We start from the raw sequence: 17,619 nt of genomic DNA, 5'->3' as shown, positions 1-17,619 counted from the left end.
TGCTTTTATTAAAAGCAATTTATGAAAGGGTTCGTTCCAGGTGGGGTAGAACTGGGAAACTGCCTACCACCAATCAGTAAAGGGCAGACAATCTGAACTCCACCCTGAAAAAAAAAATCACACAGGAGAAAATGACAGTTCAAAGTTGGCCAGAGAGACTGTCAAATTGGACAGAATAAATCATGTGACCTTTAATATCCCTAGTACTGCAATAGGATCTCAGGTAGCAGAAGGAAGCAGAGAAGCCCACATACCAAATGTGATCTCTGATACCTCATTTATTCAGAAGTCAGGCACTCACCATCAGTGGGGTAGAATACAATCACAATATGGACATATGACAGCAGAAACAGACTTACTCATAATAGTTTAGACCAGGGGTGGGGAACCTGCAGCATTGTGACCTTCTAGGTCCTTGGGTGTAGCCTTGTGAGTCCAGGTTTTATAGAACAAATCGTTTTATTAGGAGCATTTGTTCTGTGAAGGTTGGATTCAAAGGGCCACACTTGAGGACCCAGAGGGCCATATGTGGCCTCCTGGCTGACGGTTCCCCACCCCTGGTTTAGACTTTTGTGACTACCTTGCTTCTAACCACATCCCAAATGTAGCTCCCCGCAAAATGCCACCATAATCAAAAATAGGTTTGACAGCACATTTTCATTTTGTGTTCTTCAGGTTTGGGTGACATTTAAAAATCTTTGGCCTTTTTCTTTGCGAGTTTTAGGGCTTGAGATGCCCTCTGCAATAGCACACTAAGTATAGAGGGAGCTTTCTGTCTGATTCTCTTCTCAAATCTCTCATATCTGATTAACTTAGAAAAAAATTATTTGTTAATGAGACCATTATCATGTCACCTGAAATTTACTAATATTGTCCTATAGAAAGTGTACTACTCAATTCTATAGTCTGCTCCCTTAAAAAACCAACCTCCATAAAAGGAACCTAGGACTGAAGTAGTACTCACCTCAAGAGAGAGATCCTGGACTTTTGACTTTCTACTGTTATCACTTGCATCCTTCTTGAGAAGACAGATTGACGGATACACAGCTGCATTATCCACAAAGCACTTTGCAAGGGCTGAATTTTCTAACCCAAGTTATCTTTCTTTTTGAACTTCAGAAAGGCAAAGTTCTACTCCGTTTCCTACAGCATTTACAATCTGGCAAAGTACCACAACAGACTAGTTCTATCAATATCAGAAAACTGCTCAGGGAAGCCATGTTGCATCTGGTGGTACACCTAGCTTTTCTGCTTCTTGCATAGCCATTATTGTAGCGAATGCTCCCCACCACCCCCTAAGACTATCACTGGGGTGCCTTCACTGGAATCCAGTGCTGCTTTCAGAGGTCACCCTTTCACTAAATATTCTTGCCCCGAAATACAGATCAACTGTATTGACGAGCCTTCAGTGTGACAAATAGCAGGACATTTTTGTGTGAAGTAGTACCATTTGCAAAGGGCTTTGCTCACAAGAATACTGTGAGATAAATTTTGCAGGTATTATCTGCATTTTACAGATGGGGAAATCAAGGCTCAGATAAGCTGAGTGGTCATATAACAGCTAGTAAGATCCACGTTCTAGGCCTTAGATTCTGAATCCATTCACATCATTGCCTACACCATGAAGAATTATGAAAAGCAAAACCAGACCAGAGGACGCCAGAATAATCAGGAGTAGGAGAGAAAGGTGTAAGACAACAAAGGCTTGTTTATTGATTTATTGGCTTTAAACTTTTAAGGTACAGTAACAATAGCAGCTCACAATTCCACATTTTTATTTTCAAAGTGTGAGGTAGGTTGAACAAGTAAATTCCCATTTCAACAGTCAAGACACCGAGGACTGAAAAGGCTATATAACACTGATAGTGACCCATAACAAGTGGTGGAACCTGGCCTCAAACCACAGAATGCTGATTAATAGGCTTTTAATACACTATTACGAAGTTTGAAATGCCATTGCTGGAGAAAGCAACATTCAAGGCAATGGAAAACGCTGCTACTTAGCAATGTCTGACACTCTACAGATGATTATTTGAAGAGTGGCTATCAGGGCAGCCAGGTGATTGGCAAATGTTTTTCCCAGCAAAGGGGCTTGAAAATATATTATTCCTACGTAAAGAATCCTGAAGGCTGCCCTGAGATCCTGCAGAATGGAGGGGGTGTTAAGAGCAGAAATCCAAGAAGGACCTAGCAGGACCCCAAGGTATCCCATACTTTGCTCTGACCAATTTCTCCCCAACTCGGGGACTATACAACTCATGGGAATTGGGGTGACAGAGTCACCATTTGAGTCTTCAGTGGATATGACCCAGGGAAAGCACAGAGACAATTTTGCTCCCACAACCGCTTTCCAGATGTGACTCTGAAAGCTCAAAGGAATTGCAAGAGATGCAGAAGCACTTAGTCACTGGATATTCAATCAATGAATAAATGAGGTACTTGGCTCAGAGCCCTAAAGAGGTACTTGGAAGTTACAGGGTTTTCCAGAGAAGAATAGGGATATTCAAGGTTTTTGTTAAAGTGACTAAAAGTAAGAGAAATCTAGTTGAAGCTTATTCAAGTACCTGTTTTATCAAGATGCATGTGGATATCTTGCTTCAAATGGTGCCAGTGGATAGAGAACTGGCCTTAAAGCCTAGAAGCCCTGGGTTCTAATTTTACCTTTGGCACATACTGACTATGTGATTTTGGGCAAGTCACCTGACATTGGTAGAGGGAGTTCCTTCTCCTTGGAGTTCCCTAAACCAACATGGTCCCAGTCCCCACCCCACACCCTTAAAATGGTATCTTTTCTCACAGTCTTTATGTATAGCTAGAAAAATAGTAGTAACTCAGTTTTCCTAAAGTGAGCTAACCCCTGCTTCTAAGATCGCTGTCCATTTTGGAAAAAACCTGAAATACATGTCTCGGCAAGCAACCACACCATCTAGGAGCTAAAGCTTTAGCCTGGAAGGCCAGGGAAAACTTCAGTTTGTACAGCTCTGTACATAGTATCCTGTCCCAGAGTTTAGGCTTGTCACAAAGGGGAATTATGATATGCCAAAGTCATTTAATTCCAAAACAATTTGTGCTATACAAAAGCACATTAACACAAGGTTTTAAATTGAATGTAGACTTTCAAAACGTATGGCTCACTAAACACACACACACATACATACACACAGAAAAAAAATTCAATAAAGCAGCTTTTACTGTGGCCTTGTTCCCCTACATTGGCAGGAGTACTAGCTGAGTGGCCATGAGCTGCACAAGGTGGCAGATGGCCCTGGCTGTGACTCTTGTGGCTGAGGGCTAGGTTTCATTAGGAAAACTTCCAAGCTAGCTGGGCATGCCTTCTTTCTATCCTGAAGCATCTCTGAGTAGCAGTCCAGAGCCTGTAAAACCGTCCGCTTCACTGAACAGCTTCGTTCACAGTCAGGATCGTTCTCTGACAAAACCTCCAATGCGTGTGAGACCTCGGCCAAGCAATCAGACAGAACCTTTGTCGTTAACATTCGTGCAGGGCCAGCTTCCTTGCTGTTATCCCTCATGTCAGCTTTTTCCTCCGAGAAGCCCTGATCAGGTGACTTCTGCAAGTCCTCATTCATTGTCTCTCTAGGGTTATCCAACAGCTCCTGCACGCCATCGAGGGTGACTTCGTCAAAGCCTACCAGGTTTGCCACATGTGTAACCTCTGTGGTGATGGCCAAAATTTCTGACTCTACCTCAAAGAAATCTTTTGCTAAATCAGGCCACACCTTTCGCCAAACACCACTTAGGCAATGGCTATTCACTTCTGCCCAGGCTATTTTGATATTGTCGATTGCCTTCATGATGTTGTAATCCTTCCAAATTTCCCCGATCTCAAGTTCCTTATTACTACTGTTAACCTCAAGCAGCTGACTAAAAGCACACCTGAGGTAATAAGCTTTAAATACTGCAAAGACACCCTGGTCCATGGGCTGCAGAAGCGAGGCTGTGTTTGGAGGAAGGAACAAAACCTCGATGGGAATGCAGGTCTGGAGCGAGTCAAAGTTTGACAGACTGCCCATGGAACTATCCAAGACCAGTAATGCTTTGGGTTCAAAGCCATACTCTGTACAGTAACACTGCACAACAGGACAGAAATGGTTAACAATCCAGTCATTAAGCATGTCCACCGTCACCCAGGCCTTCCTGTTGGACTTCCAGATAACAGGCAGATTAAGTTTAGAAAAACCTCGCATATGTTTAGGAATCTCGGAATGGTAGACAAGGAGAGGCTTCAACTTGATGTTTCCTGAGGCATTGCTGCCTAGCAGAATGGTCACACGGTCCTTAGATGCCTTAAAGGTGCCAGCATCTTTCTCTTGGGAGAGAGCTCTGGAAGGCAAGCGTTTCCAGAATAGCCCTGTCTCGCTCACATTAAAGACCAAATTGGGAGAATAGTTGCCTCTCTCAATGACAGCCTTGAGCACTGTAGGAAATTGTGCCGCTGCCTTAACATCCTCACTGGAAGATTCCCCCATGATGCGAATGCTATCAATTTTATTTCGCTTTTTGAACTTCTCAAACCATCCACGGGAAGCCACAAATGTCTTGATGGATTCCTCACCTGCCTGGGCTTTCAAATGTTCAAATAGACTCAGAGCCTTCTGCATTATCAATGTCTGGCTCAGAGGCATGTGATGCTGCACCATGTTGTCCACCCAAATACTTAACATGTTCTCCATTTTCTCCATGACACTACTTCGGATTCGGGTTACCTTGGCAGCAGTGAGGTTCCTGGAATTGTGCACAGAGGCCTTCACTCTATCGGCTTGGTTCAAAATGGATTTTAAGGTTGACTGTGCCAGGCCAAGTGAACGGGCCACCTCACTCTTCATCTCTCCTGCTTCTACTCGCTTGATTATCTCTATTTTCTTTTCCAAAGAGATAGATTTGCGCTGGACTTTTTTCTCCGAAGGGCCACTACCATCAGATGGACGTTTGGAAGACATGATGAAGGTAAAGTCTAATTTCTCTGCCAAAACAAGAATTGATTTGATTCTGTTAAAGCCTGAGTAACGTTAAGTAATGCTAAGAGTAAACGAGGGATATCGGGCCATTCCCATCTAAGCTACTGCACAGCACAATGGAAAGGGCACTAGATTCAAATTCTACTTTGCCACCTGTGTGACCTCAGACAAGTCACCCAATCTCGGGCAAAATGAGACAGCTGGCCTGGATGCCTTCTAACTCCCAATCTGTGATCCTCAGCGGCTTACCTTACAACTCAGAGAAATATGGAACTTTAGACTTCGGAAATGGAAGCTCAGAGACAGTCAGCAACTTGCTCAGAGTCAGTTTGTTGGTGACAGTCACGAGGAAAGCCAGGGGATCTCCCAGTCCAGTACAATCTCAAACACGGGCTGGGGAACCAGCAACTTCTGTATGCATAGTATTGTGCAGGGTTCTGGAGACAGAAAATTTAAGTAAGACATAATCCCTGCCCTCTTGGAATCTTCAGCAGAGCAAAGGAATGGGATACAGAAATATTTATAATACAAATAATTTACTCAAAGTGCACTAGGGAAGCATGAAGAGAAATGCTTTGTGAAGTTCAAGGGATATAAAGCTCCTCATTGGGGAGATCAGAGAAGGTTTAATGGAGGATGTGGCATTTGAGTTGGGCTTTATAAAGAGTGGGTATGAAAATCAAGAGATGACAAGAGGTGGGGCAGCGAAGTGGCACAGTGAGTAGAGCACAGGCCCTGGAGTCAGGAGGACCTGAGTTCAAATCCCGCTTCTCACACTTGACATACTTACTAGCTGTGTGACCTTGGGCAAGTCACTTAACCTGAAATGCCCTGCCTTTCCCCTTCCAAAAAAAACAAAAACAAAAACAAAAGATGACAAGAGGGAAGGTAGCTGTCAAGTGTCTGGGGAGAGTAAGATTGTAGAGGGCCTTGAATGTCAAGTCAAAGAGCTGGAACTTTTGTTAGGCACAGAGAATCAGTGAAGATCTTTAGGCAGGGGGAAGAACTATTCGGACAGCAGTATGAAGGGAATAGAAGGCTACTGCAAAAAAATCCAGATAGCTAGGAATCAAGGCCTACATTAGGGTGGTGACAAAGTAGAAATGTCTTTTAGACAATTAAGAGTGAATGTCTGGAGTTCAGAAGAGGATCTCCCCAGGGCTAGAGAGAAAGATATGAAAGTTTGTTGTTGTTTGTCCTTCAAAGAGGACATCTGGAAGGCAGATGTCAAGACTTGCAAGTGATTGAATTTAAGTGAGGGAGGACTGTGCAAAGTCACCAGTCTCACTCTCTCTCTTCTTGAGCCATCCGGGTCCAGTGGCCAGACAGAGATCAGGAGGACTGAAGATGGCTCCACATACAGTGGGAGGCCTCAGCCTTTTTAAGCTAAGGTCTTTCCTAGGTCTGTTTGTCTGAGGCAATGCCTATTTAGTGATTAAGGCCAATCAATGAGAGCCAGAGTGATCTGGGTTTAAGGCATGACCCTTAAAAGAAATCTAGCCCGTAAACCTCAAGGTATCTGGAGAGGTTTCAGTGATCAAAATTTACATTCCTTTGGGCAGAACACCCCCAGGTAAGGGTATGATTCCCTATGTGGACAGAAGTAGAAGATGGAGGAAGAGGGGGAGGGAGGGAGGGAGGACGGAAAAAGAAGAGGGGAGGAAAAATAAAGAAAACAAAACAAACCCAAAACAAACAATGACCGTACTATGCAAAAAGCCAAAACAGAAGGGATAGAACAAATGAGCGTGCTAAAGGAAACAATGTTGAAAAGAGAGGGCTAAGTGTGAAAGCCAGAGAACAAGCATGTGAAAGATTTGGGGAGGGCAGAAAGAGACAGTGAAGGAGACAGACAAGTGCATAAAGATCAGAGAAACACAACTTTTCTGGGAAACCAAGAGAGGGGATGACATTTGTTTAGAATAAAGGGGTGGTGGAAGGCATCAGATGCTGAAGAGAGGAGAGGGTCTAAATAAAGGCCTCTGAATCTGGTCATTATCCTCATCACTTGCAGCATCGACTCATTACCACAGTAGGTCAACCCTTAAAGTTTTCTAGCCAAGAAATAAATTGTTCAAGACCTCAGAGTCTAACAAGTCCAATCCACTCATTTTGGAGGTGAGGAAAGTGAGGGAGAGATGGTATGTGACTTTCCTAGGATCATACAGCTAGGAGGTATCTGAGGCAAAATATAATAATGATAGCATTCATACAGCACTTACTATGTTCCGGGCACTGTGTTAGGTGCTTTACAATTTTTATGTCATTTGATCCTCACCACAATAGCTGGGGCAGGGGGGGTGAAGCTGTTCTTAATATTTCCATTTTACAGCTGAGGAAAGTGAGGCAGACCAAAGTTCAGTGACTTGCCCAGGGTCACACAGTTACTGAGTGTCTGAGGCCACATTTGAACTCAGGCCTCCTTGACTCTAGACCTAGACCTAATCCTTCTTCTAGACCTCTGTGCCATCTGGCTACCCACTGAAATTCAGGTTTCTAAGATATAAACCCAGGACGTCTTGACTCCCAGGGCAGTGCACAATCCACTTTATAAACGTCTGTCCTAATTCTTTCCATCTCTTACCTAATGCCTCGGAAGAGAATGAAATCCCCAGCAATGAGCCACTGGCTAGTTGCCCAAACTCTAGTGTTTCTTTTTTCCTGAGAATATTTTTAAATATCCTGTAAGTAATGAAGGGGAAAGACAATATTTACGGGCCCACAAAAAAAATTTAAGACACATACCCAACGCCAACCTTCAGAAGGGGAAACTCGTCCCATGCCAGGAAATAAATTATGTGTGTGTGTGTGTGTACATATGTATGGATATATGTATTTTAACATTTCTTGTCACTAATGGAATGTCCCTCGCTGCCAATCGAATTGTATGAGCCCCCCGACTAAGATAAATCCCCCTAACAAGTTCCCAGGATTCCCTGAGGCTTCCTTCTGCCTCTTCTGTTCAAGGCATGGCTAGCTCCCTCTCCCTGACAAGAGCAATGAAGACTTTCCCTAAGGGATCAGTAGCTGAGAGAGTATACCTGCCTCCTCGTGAAGGTGTTTCCCAACAGACTTAGAACTTGGCTAAGACTAGAACTTTAGCCCAAGCCTCTCCGAGCACAGGTTTCACAGTGGTATCCACCCCATGTGTCCATGAACCTGCAGCCCATTTCTATGGTATGGAAGGATAGAGTGGAAAGAGAGCTGCATTTGAAGTGACAGGAGCTCTGCCACTGCCACACGTATGAAGCAGGTGACCTGAGACAGGTTACTTAAGAGGAGGGGAATGAGCATTTATACAGCACCTACTTTAGTGCCAGGCATTTGATCCTTACAACTCTGGGAGAGGTAGGTATTGCTATTAGCCTCATTTTATAGTTGCAGAGGGTTAAGCAACTTGCCCAGGGTCGAACAGCTAGTCTGAGACTGGATTTGAACTCAAGATTTCCTGACTCCAGGCCCAGTACTCTATCCAGTTGCCTATTTAATTTTCCTGGGCCTCAGTTTCTTATTCTGTAAAATGAAAGCACTTGATATTGGTGATCTCTCAGCTCTAGGGTCTAGGACTAGATCTAAACTAGCAAAGCTTCAGGAAGTCAACAAAGTTGGTAGCAGTTTTGCTGAGCCAGAGGCCATATACCAACATTGCTCCTTATGACTTAAGTTTGATGATAAAGGAGTCTTATTTCCAGAAGAGTATTAATAAATTGAGTTTACATTTCTATGACACTTTAAGCTTTGCCAAGTGTTGTGTTTTATATGCACTGAAACAAAGTGTGCCAGTGGCCTTAGAGTACATACTGGTTGTGACTCTGGGCAACTCCTCATGCCTCTAAGCTGCAGAGCCAGTGCCAACGTACCCTGGAAGGAGGTCCTCACGACCAGCTCCCTACACAAGTGAAAGCCCTTTACATGCATTAGCTCAGTTGATTCTCAAACAACCCCCAGGAGACAGGTACTAGTTTTATTCCCATTTTACAGATGAGGAAACTGGGCTCAGGGAGGTTCAGTGATTTGCCCAGAGTCAGATGGCTATGAAGTGTCTGAGACAGAAATCTGAACCCAAACCTTTCTGCCTCCAAGCACAGCACCCTGTCCACTGTGGCCTGCTGCCTCTCCAGGCACGAACTTAGTGTAATATGGGAATAATAGTGGATAAAGGTAAAAAGACTCAGCAAAGGCAAGGAGTATGGGGAACCAACCAGCGGGACTGAGGGAACGGACCAGTCTAAGAAGAGGATAAGGGGAACCTCTCGCTCATGCCGACTCCCACAGCCCTTCTTGTGACACTGAGGACTCTTCCTAGCCAATATAGAAACAAACAAACCCTGTCCTCTTCTTGCTCAACTGCCCTTGACTCCCATATTTCTGATTCCTTTGGCCTCACTCACCATCAAGGAGGTCTTCAATCTCAGTTTGGGGAGCACGCAGGAATGACAAATTCGTTTGTTCCAGGTAGGATATCAAGTCAGGTTAGGAAACTGGAATTCCTGCTCATGAGAAAAGAAGGTGGTTATAGTTACAGTGGCTTAGGAAAGAGGATTCTGAAATCAGTCACTGTGTTCAGGTAATGGTGAAAGGAAAGGAAAATCCCATAAATGGTACATTTGGAGAGACAGAGTGAGACAGGATCTCTTGGAACCTTACGTTCCTTCATATGTATATCCTGAGTAGAAAGGCGGCATGATGCAGCATGGGCTTGGGATAGCCCACGGATGGGGAACCTGCAGCCTCGAGGTCACATGTAGCCCTCTAGGTCCTCAAGTGCAGCCCTTTGACTGAATCCAAACTTCACAGAACAAATTCCCTTAAGAAAAGAATCTGTTCTGTAAAAGCTGGACTCAGTCAAAAGGCTGCACCCAAGGACCTAGAGGGCCACAGTTTCCCCACCCCTGGGTTAGAGGATTTGAACAGGGCACTGATCTAGAATGGAAGGATTAGTTTTTTCAACCTCCCCTTGGCAGGAAGACAGGAAATGCCTGAAAACTGGACCATCTCTGTACTTGGACCCTGGGAAGCCACAGGCCTCCCCAAAGACGGGAAAGGCACAACTGAAGGGCAAGCTTTGGGAAGTTGCCTATTCCTATCTGTGCACAGACAAATCAACACCAAGGAGCAGAAATGCTGTGTTTGGGCTGCACATCTGCTCTCTGAACTGAAACCTAACTAAGTTGCTTCACAGACCTCAGAGGCAAGGCACAAAAGGTCCTGAGAAGGCCAGTGAAAAAGGATCCATCAAGATGAAGAACAGGCTTCTTTATATTCAAAAGATGCCATTGTGCCAGTCTCAACAGACCAGAGAGAAGCAAATATGAGCAAAGGCTTTAAAATCTGGCTTCCTTAAAGTCTGAAACCCTTTGATTTAGGACAAACCAAAGAAGTAAATGAAGTAAAAATCCCCATATTACTTTTGCCATTGGTGTAATGGGGCTAGTTGTAATGGTATTTCAGTAAAGAAACACCGTTTTGTTTCTCCCAAGATGACTTACCAACCACGAAACGTAGGTTTGGTAAAGGAGGCCATACTCACCCCGCATCTGTGCTCCTTGTGACTGTAAAACCTTGCAAATATCTCCTCTTGCCCTCAAGTCTTTGAAGACTTAAATGATACAACTTCATCCAATACCATCTGAATCCCTACTACATTCAAAGCACTGTGCTAGCATAGACAACGTAGCCCCTGCATCGTAGCTACTTCCGAGCCTAATATTAGAATTTATATGTATGCACAAATAACCAGAATACAAGATGGCATGCATTGTCAGAGGAGGGTCAGAGGCAAAAGGTGCTGCAGGACTTCAGAAGCAGAAGTAACTTCTGGCTGGGGTCAACAGGACCTTGAAGGCTGAATGAGACGTCGACAGTCAGAGGTAGGTCTGAGGATGGGAATGGCCTAAGCAAAGGAATGGAGGCAGGAAAGCATGCCCTAGGATTTGGGAGGATGGCAAGTAGTTCTGTTTGGCTTCCTCAGGGGATCCGTGGAGAGGCAATAAGGTAAGAGGTCAGACTGGGAAGCTGCCCTACCCCCTTCTCCTCCTCCCCCCGCCCCTGCCCTCATGCTGACTCTAGACTTTAATCTGTAAGAAGTGGGGAACCAAAGTTTTTTAAGCATGGGAATGACATGATGCACATGGCTTCTAGGAAGAAAGGCTAAACTGGTAAGGGAAGTTAACCAGAGGCAGGAAGGTCAGTTAGGAAACCCAATCCTTTGAAAGGAGCAGGTGGGAAAGAGTTTGTGAAGAATCCATATGACTTGGTAAATGACTAGATCTGGGGGGAACTCAGGGAAAGAAGAGGGACACACGAACGGAGTCAGAAAGAGATGGTCTGAGGGAGAAAAATAACGGGTTGTTTGAAACATGGAGAATTATAGATGAACAACAACTGGACCCCCAGGCGAAAATGTCTAGACGGCAGCTGGAAATAGGATAGAAATGAAAGTAGAGATATACATGGACAGCAATGGGAGTAGAGATCTCCAAGGCAGAGAAAGGAGAGAGAATAAGGGAAGGTTGAGGATAGAATCTTCAGGGCTATCTAAATTTAGGGCTGGAAAAAGGAATGAGTAGGGACAGAAAAAGAATGATCAGAGAAGTAAGAGAATCCAAGGAATAGTTTGCTTCAAGAAGAGGGTGGGCAACAGTGTCAGATGCCACAGAGACCTATTGGGGGATGAGGATGGAAAAAAATGCCACTGATTTTGTTAGTCACTGGTGTCCTTCCTTGGACCAGCTCCCTGATGTCTTACTTCTGACGGCATCATAGAAACTATACGCAGCATTCCTCACCCAAACCACAAAACTAGGACCCTGTTAAACTCGGTAGAAGAAGTCAATTAGGTAGAACTGAGACTTAACTTATAATTGCTTATTCAATTTTGGCTTATGCTACATTTTTCCCTTTATTGGTCCAAAAGCTTTTAAAAAGAAGGGAAAGGATACTGAAGAATACATGTAACTTTAGGGATGTCCACAGAGACAGCAATTACCAACCACACTGGCCTAAAAAAAAGCTTCATAACGTCCCAGTCCAGACACAAAATCCTATGCTTAGGAGTGTTATTGTCATCACAACAGTTCACAACTGCATAGCATTTTAAGGAACATTCTCATGTTCGCAGTAATTAACAAACAAGGACATCAAGAAAGAGATCCTTCAACATCCAATTCAAGGGTGGGTCGATGACTGGGGGATTCTTACCCTATGAGGCCACATTCTTATAATTCTCCAACATCACATCCCTGTAGAGCTTCCTCTGAGCAGGGTCCAGATGCCCCCATTCCTCCTCTGAGAGATACACAGTCACATCCTCAAATGTCACCAACTCCTAAAAAACAGGTTCCTGCTGCCCTAAGGACAATCTCAGAAGTCTGCTCCAGGATGAGGTGCACAGGCAGCAAGGGTGAGGTTTAGCAGCTCATAGTATATGCAGAAGTGGATGTTAGAGCGGAGGGAAGGAGGCACGCAGAATATGGCACAGGAGAAAGGGCAGCTGATTAGCAATCAGGAGAGCCTGAGTTCTATTCCTGACCCTCCCACTAACTGATCAAGATAATGCAGTCAAATCACAACCTTTCCGCAATTCACTTTCCCTACCTCTGAAATGGGAAGAATACCAGCCCATGTCCATGACCCAGGAGGAAGAACCTAGGCTCCTAGAGAAGGAAGGTGGGGATCAAGCCCCTGGATGGCACAGTGCTGGGGAGAGATGCTGACGGAAGGGGCCAAGTCAACACTCAAGGAGCAGAAATGGAATCTTGAGAAGGACAGAGGGAACCAGAGCTCACTTGAGGCCTGGCTGTCAAGAGAGCAGCTGCCATCACCTTGTCTCCTGTGTGCCCCTTGTGGGGAAGGGTAAGATGGAGCTAAGGAAGGTGAAAAGAGCCATTAGTGAAATTAGCCTTGACCTTGGGCTCTCTCAATACAAAGACCTGAGATCCTCAATGCTCCCAGTCACAAAACCACTTTAGAGCCTACTTTTAAAACTGAGTGTTTGCTTTAGTTTTAAATTCTAAAAAAAAACTGTTTAAGTTCCTTTGGATGATAGCTGTAAACCATAAGAGAACCACAGCAGAACTGTAGTCTAATCCTCCCAATTTACTGATGAGGAAACTGAGGCCCAAAGATAAACTGGTATATGGTGTGATATGGAAATGAATCCTGGGCCATGGGCAAGGGACAAAATCTCAGCCTCAGTGTCCTTATCCTTAAAATGGCAATTATAATACACAATTTTGTGGTAAGGAAAGCAATCTAGGAAGTGCAAAGCTCTCTAGAAATGTTCTTCTATGTGATGTGAATGCTCCAGGTCACACAGCATTACTGGCAGACCGAGGACTGAAACGTCAATCTCCCAACTCCTCAGTAAATATTCTTTCTACACCAACTCTGCTGGCAAATACCTTCTTTTAAGCAGGGGCCAGCTCTAGGAAAAGAAAGCACTGGTCGCTCTCTAGTAGGTTCAAGTGAGAGGAAGAAGGGGTCACCAAGGGCACCTCCCACATGTGCTAAGAACAGCCAGGGCTAGAGAGGGTCCAGAGGCGACTAACTATGCTGTCCCATGGACTGGAAGCAAGGAAGGTACCATTTCCTAACCCAAGCTATGAACGCCTAGAACACCCAGGCCCACTCTACGGCTGACTGCTCTGGCTCTCCTGCAAACTCACGCCAACACCTCTTAGATACTCCAAGGATGCAGACCAGCAGCCCAAGAGAAGGCGGGAGAAGTGGCAACCAGGGAAGAGAAGGGCTCAGTCTGTACTAGTGCAGGCTCAGGGAAGTTTGGGCAACATTCATTAAGGGTTCCTAAGCATGAAAGGTCTTCCTTTGGCTCTGGAATCATGGCACTGGCGATCAGGTGTTTATCATGCATCAACTATTACCCTACAACTATCCAGATGCCTCTCAGGGACTGTGTGTGCCTTCCTCATCAACCACTGTCTGACATCATTTAGCACAGATCCCTGGAAAGGCAACAAGAAGAACAAACCTAGTGACTTTCATCAATAGCGCTGAGTGTTCTCTTCCTGGTCCTCTGTACTGTAGTCAGTCCTCCCTGGGATTATGAAACATGCAGATTATATACCAACTACAACTATGGATTTTAAAAAAGGCAACAAAACCCTCCAAAAGACAAATAGGAAGCAGACAGCAAAAGGGAACACAGATAGATATAAACAATCACATACTACAGAATGGCACTTGGAAGGCACTTCATGTCACAGATGGTGATCTGCAAGCCACATAGCTTTATGTGACTGCACCAGGGCCACCCAGATAATTCCTGGAAGAATTCGAACTCAAGCCCAGGGCTCCCGGGCCTCAGCTCTTGTCCTATACCCTCTCAGGCTTCCTCTCAATATTCTCTCTAATTTGAAGTTTTACAAAAGGGCATTTTAGTTATTATTTTGTGAAAATTAATATAAATGTTTTAAATTTATTATAATTTGGAGTCAGTGGTTTTATGTAAAACCATTATATAAAAGCAAATATATATTATTACATATAAAACATATATTTATAGTATAGTATAATAACATAATATTATTATGCAACTTATAATTATATATAAAATATATAATTATGATTTGAATGGTTACTAAGTTGAGAATGAAAAATTTTGAAAAAAAAATCTGTAATAAAATGAACCAGAATTTTAGGCTTATGCATTAAGACAAACTAGGTTATAAAATAAATACTAATGAAAAAGTCTCCTTGGAAATACTGTCCTCTTCAAGGTCAGAGAAACAAGAATTTGGTTACCACCACGCTAAAGTCAATACAAACACATTTGAGTGTTTTTCCTCTCTTACACTCGTAAGCAATAGTTTATGGACACGGACAATCATTTCTAATTGGTTTTGGTCTGGCCTGTTTACTTATCTCCTTTTATTCATGCTGAATGGTCTAAATATTTGTACTGGGTCAGCAGAAGCTGAAAAAAACTAGTTGTAGTGAGAAGACTGGCAAAGTAACTCACCATCCACATAGCTATAAATTGGTTCAACTCTTCTGGAAAATAATTTGAAATCAGGCAAAGAGATTTATTAAATTAATCACACATCGCCTCCGACCCCACTACTAAGGATACACCCCAAGAGAGGTTACTGGGAGCAAGTCCCATGTGCATGAAAATATTCACACAGGTTATGTCTCTATATATTCCATAGCCTCTGGCACACTGATTTCTACCCAGATGGATGCTCCAACAATTAGTAATTGAAGGATTAATTAAGGTCAGTCACAGAAGTCTGCCTCCCGCCCCCCCCCTCCCCCACAGGTTTTCTTAACTTTTTTTATGTCCCAGCCCACTTTTGGCAGTCTAGTAAGGCCTATGGACCCCTTGTCCATATGGTGTTTTTAAAATATTAAGAGCTTTGTTTTTCTTTTCTTTTTAAAAAATATGCTCAAGGGAGACTAGTGTGAAAGAAAATGAATTGAAAAAACTTATTTGAAAAATCAACTATTTTTAAAAAGAAAAAATAAATAAAATGCACAGCATTACAAAGGAAATTAATATTGAAAGATGCCATTTTCTTCCTATCCAAGTTCAAAGACCCTCTGAAATCTACTCCAAGACTCCTTGGGGGTTCATGGATGCCAGATTAAGAATCCTTTCACTACGGGGATGTAAGGAAAGTCAACCAAATTCAGGAGTCCATGTATATACCCAAATAAAGTTTGTGACACCAAGTAAAAGGTGGCAGCAGCCCTGAGTTCTGGAATCCTCCTCCTCCTCCTCCCATATACTGACCGTGTGACCTTGGACAAGCCACTCAGCTTAACTGGGCCTCAGTTTCCTCATCTGTAAAATATAAAATATAAAGAACTCCTTTTAACATGAAGGTGCTCTGCTGCTTTCCACCTCTGAAGTGCTCTAAGAGAGGGAAATGACAAAGGATAGTTCTGAATTAGAGCCGACGAAGAGGACTAAGCTCCTGACACAATAGTGATAAAGGTTCACTGGAAATAGGCCTGCTCTATGAAGTAGTCATTTTAAGCATCACTTTAAGTGAATGTTTGCTAAAGTCATTCAGCTGTTTTAATGAAATCTGTGACTAAAACCTATGTTGAAATAAGAAAAAGACAGGAGAGTTGCAGTTTGCCTACTAATTTGTTTCACTGGAACAGAGATTTGCGCTGGACATAAGAGTCAGGAAGACTGGAGTTCAAATATGACCTTCAACACTTAGCTGTATGACCCTGTGGACGAGCAGACTGACCTCTCAGCTTCGTTCCTCATCTGTAAAATGGATATGAAAGTAGCACCTACCTCCCAGGGCTGCTGTCAGGATCAAGTGAGACAATAATTGTAAAGTACTTTGCTAACCTTAAATTGCTATATAAACCGCTATTATTATTATTAGATCCAAGCACATTTGAAATACCTCCAAGTTACTAGGATAAGATTCTGATTCTGATGACACTTTGATATTTATAATTACCCCAATTATGTTCAGAATAGGTCTAACTTTTTTGTTTGACCTGTGTGAAAAAATTCCAGGGATAAAGGGCTGTCTCCTGGCTGTTACTTCTTATCACTTCTACTCCTACTACCAAGATTCCAGAATCTTCCTCTCTCATCTATGTTTTGTAGTTATGTTTTTACCCCCTATCTGTTGCAACTGTACCAGTTCAGTTTGAGTCAAGAGTCACATCATATTCAGCCAGCTGCTTACAGTACACGGAACTGTATTTTACCACAGGATGAGGAAACTCAGGCTACAAACAGGTAGTATATACAGGTAGGCAAAATGAATATGGGGTTTGTTACAGAGTCCAACACAGTCTAGCTTAGAGCATGTCTTACTCAGAAATTTCATTAATTTTATAGTCTGGTATCCATTCCCAATTCAGGTTTTTATTTTGTCACAATTTTGGAGAAGTCTGATTTCTCTTGCTAGTGGCTACTTTAAGTCCCAGATAAAAAGACCTTTTTTAGCTATCCTGAACAGGAAGGAGGCAAGTAGCTTTCCTCTGCCTCTAGTTTCAGCTAACTCTTTCTACTTGAGAATAATTCTCCAAAATCTCCCAGCTCAATGACTTTAATGGTCCTCAGCCCTATACAATTCTACTTAGTCTACCACAAAAAGGGAGGATTGGGGGTGGGAAGAGGCTTATTATATCCTTGAGGATAAAAATGATCAACTCAATAAGTGTCCAAACTCTAGTAGGGCATTCCCGACCCTTCACAATTTGGCCCCAACCAAGCTCTCAAATCTTATCTCCCACAGAAACTCTCAGCTCCAGTCAAGCTGCTTTTCTTCCTGTCCCCACTGTGGCCTTTGCTTATATCATCCTCTCCCCTCTGTTTAAATTAATGTTTCTTCTTCATTGGGATCATCAAAAAGCTCACCTTCTCTGTAAAGGCTTCTCCAAAGTAATTTCTTCATCCTCTCAACACCTCCAGCACTTGTCTATACTAATAATCATTCACAGCCTTATAGGGTTACTCAAATTTGTTCATCACCGTAACTATATGGTATCTCTGTGCTGTCTGTGTACATACCCCCAGATGCTAATACAGTGCTCTGCATCAAGTGGCTGGGCAGTAAATGTTTGCTGATTGGTTGAGGAAGTGCCTCAGAAAAGGGAGCTAACAGCATCTGGCTCTTGGCTTGGTCTAGGGCAGGGTCTTTACCTT

At 43.3% G+C, this 17,619-nt stretch overlaps 1 protein-coding gene across 4 annotated transcripts; it reads right to left on the bottom strand.

Moving 5' to 3' along the window:
* Nucleotides 1-1,703: 1,703 nt before the first annotated feature.
* LOC118832874 (tigger transposable element-derived protein 1-like) lies at nt 1,704-15,763 on the bottom strand. 4 transcript variants are annotated; one of them, XM_036740255.1, is made up of 5 exons: nt 15,730-15,763; nt 9,368-9,466; nt 7,561-7,658; nt 5,226-5,413; nt 1,704-4,981 (listed from the first exon to the last, which is right to left on the bottom strand). In XM_036740255.1, exon 5 carries the CDS (start codon nt 4,956-4,958, stop codon nt 3,225-3,227), a length of 1,734 nt encoding a protein of 577 aa, XP_036596150.1. In that variant the 5' UTR covers nt 4,959-4,981; nt 5,226-5,413; nt 7,561-7,658; nt 9,368-9,466; nt 15,730-15,763; the 3' UTR covers nt 1,704-3,224. The 4 variants fall into 4 exon arrangements, with proteins under 4 accessions (XP_036596150.1, XP_036596148.1, XP_036596151.1 ...); XM_036740253.1 differs by lacking the exon at nt 15,730-15,763 and adding an exon at nt 12,177-13,078; XM_036740256.1 differs by lacking the exons at nt 7,561-7,658; nt 15,730-15,763 and adding an exon at nt 12,177-13,078.
* Nucleotides 15,764-17,619: the final 1,856 nt, after the last annotated feature.

The sequence above is a fragment of the Trichosurus vulpecula genome, chromosome X (assembly GCF_011100635.1).
Source record: "Trichosurus vulpecula isolate mTriVul1 chromosome X, mTriVul1.pri, whole genome shotgun sequence".
NCBI lineage: Eukaryota > Metazoa > Chordata > Mammalia > Diprotodontia > Phalangeridae > Trichosurus > Trichosurus vulpecula.
Note: the sequence above shows the minus strand (reverse complement) of the source record. Positions and strands in the feature narration are given on the sequence as shown.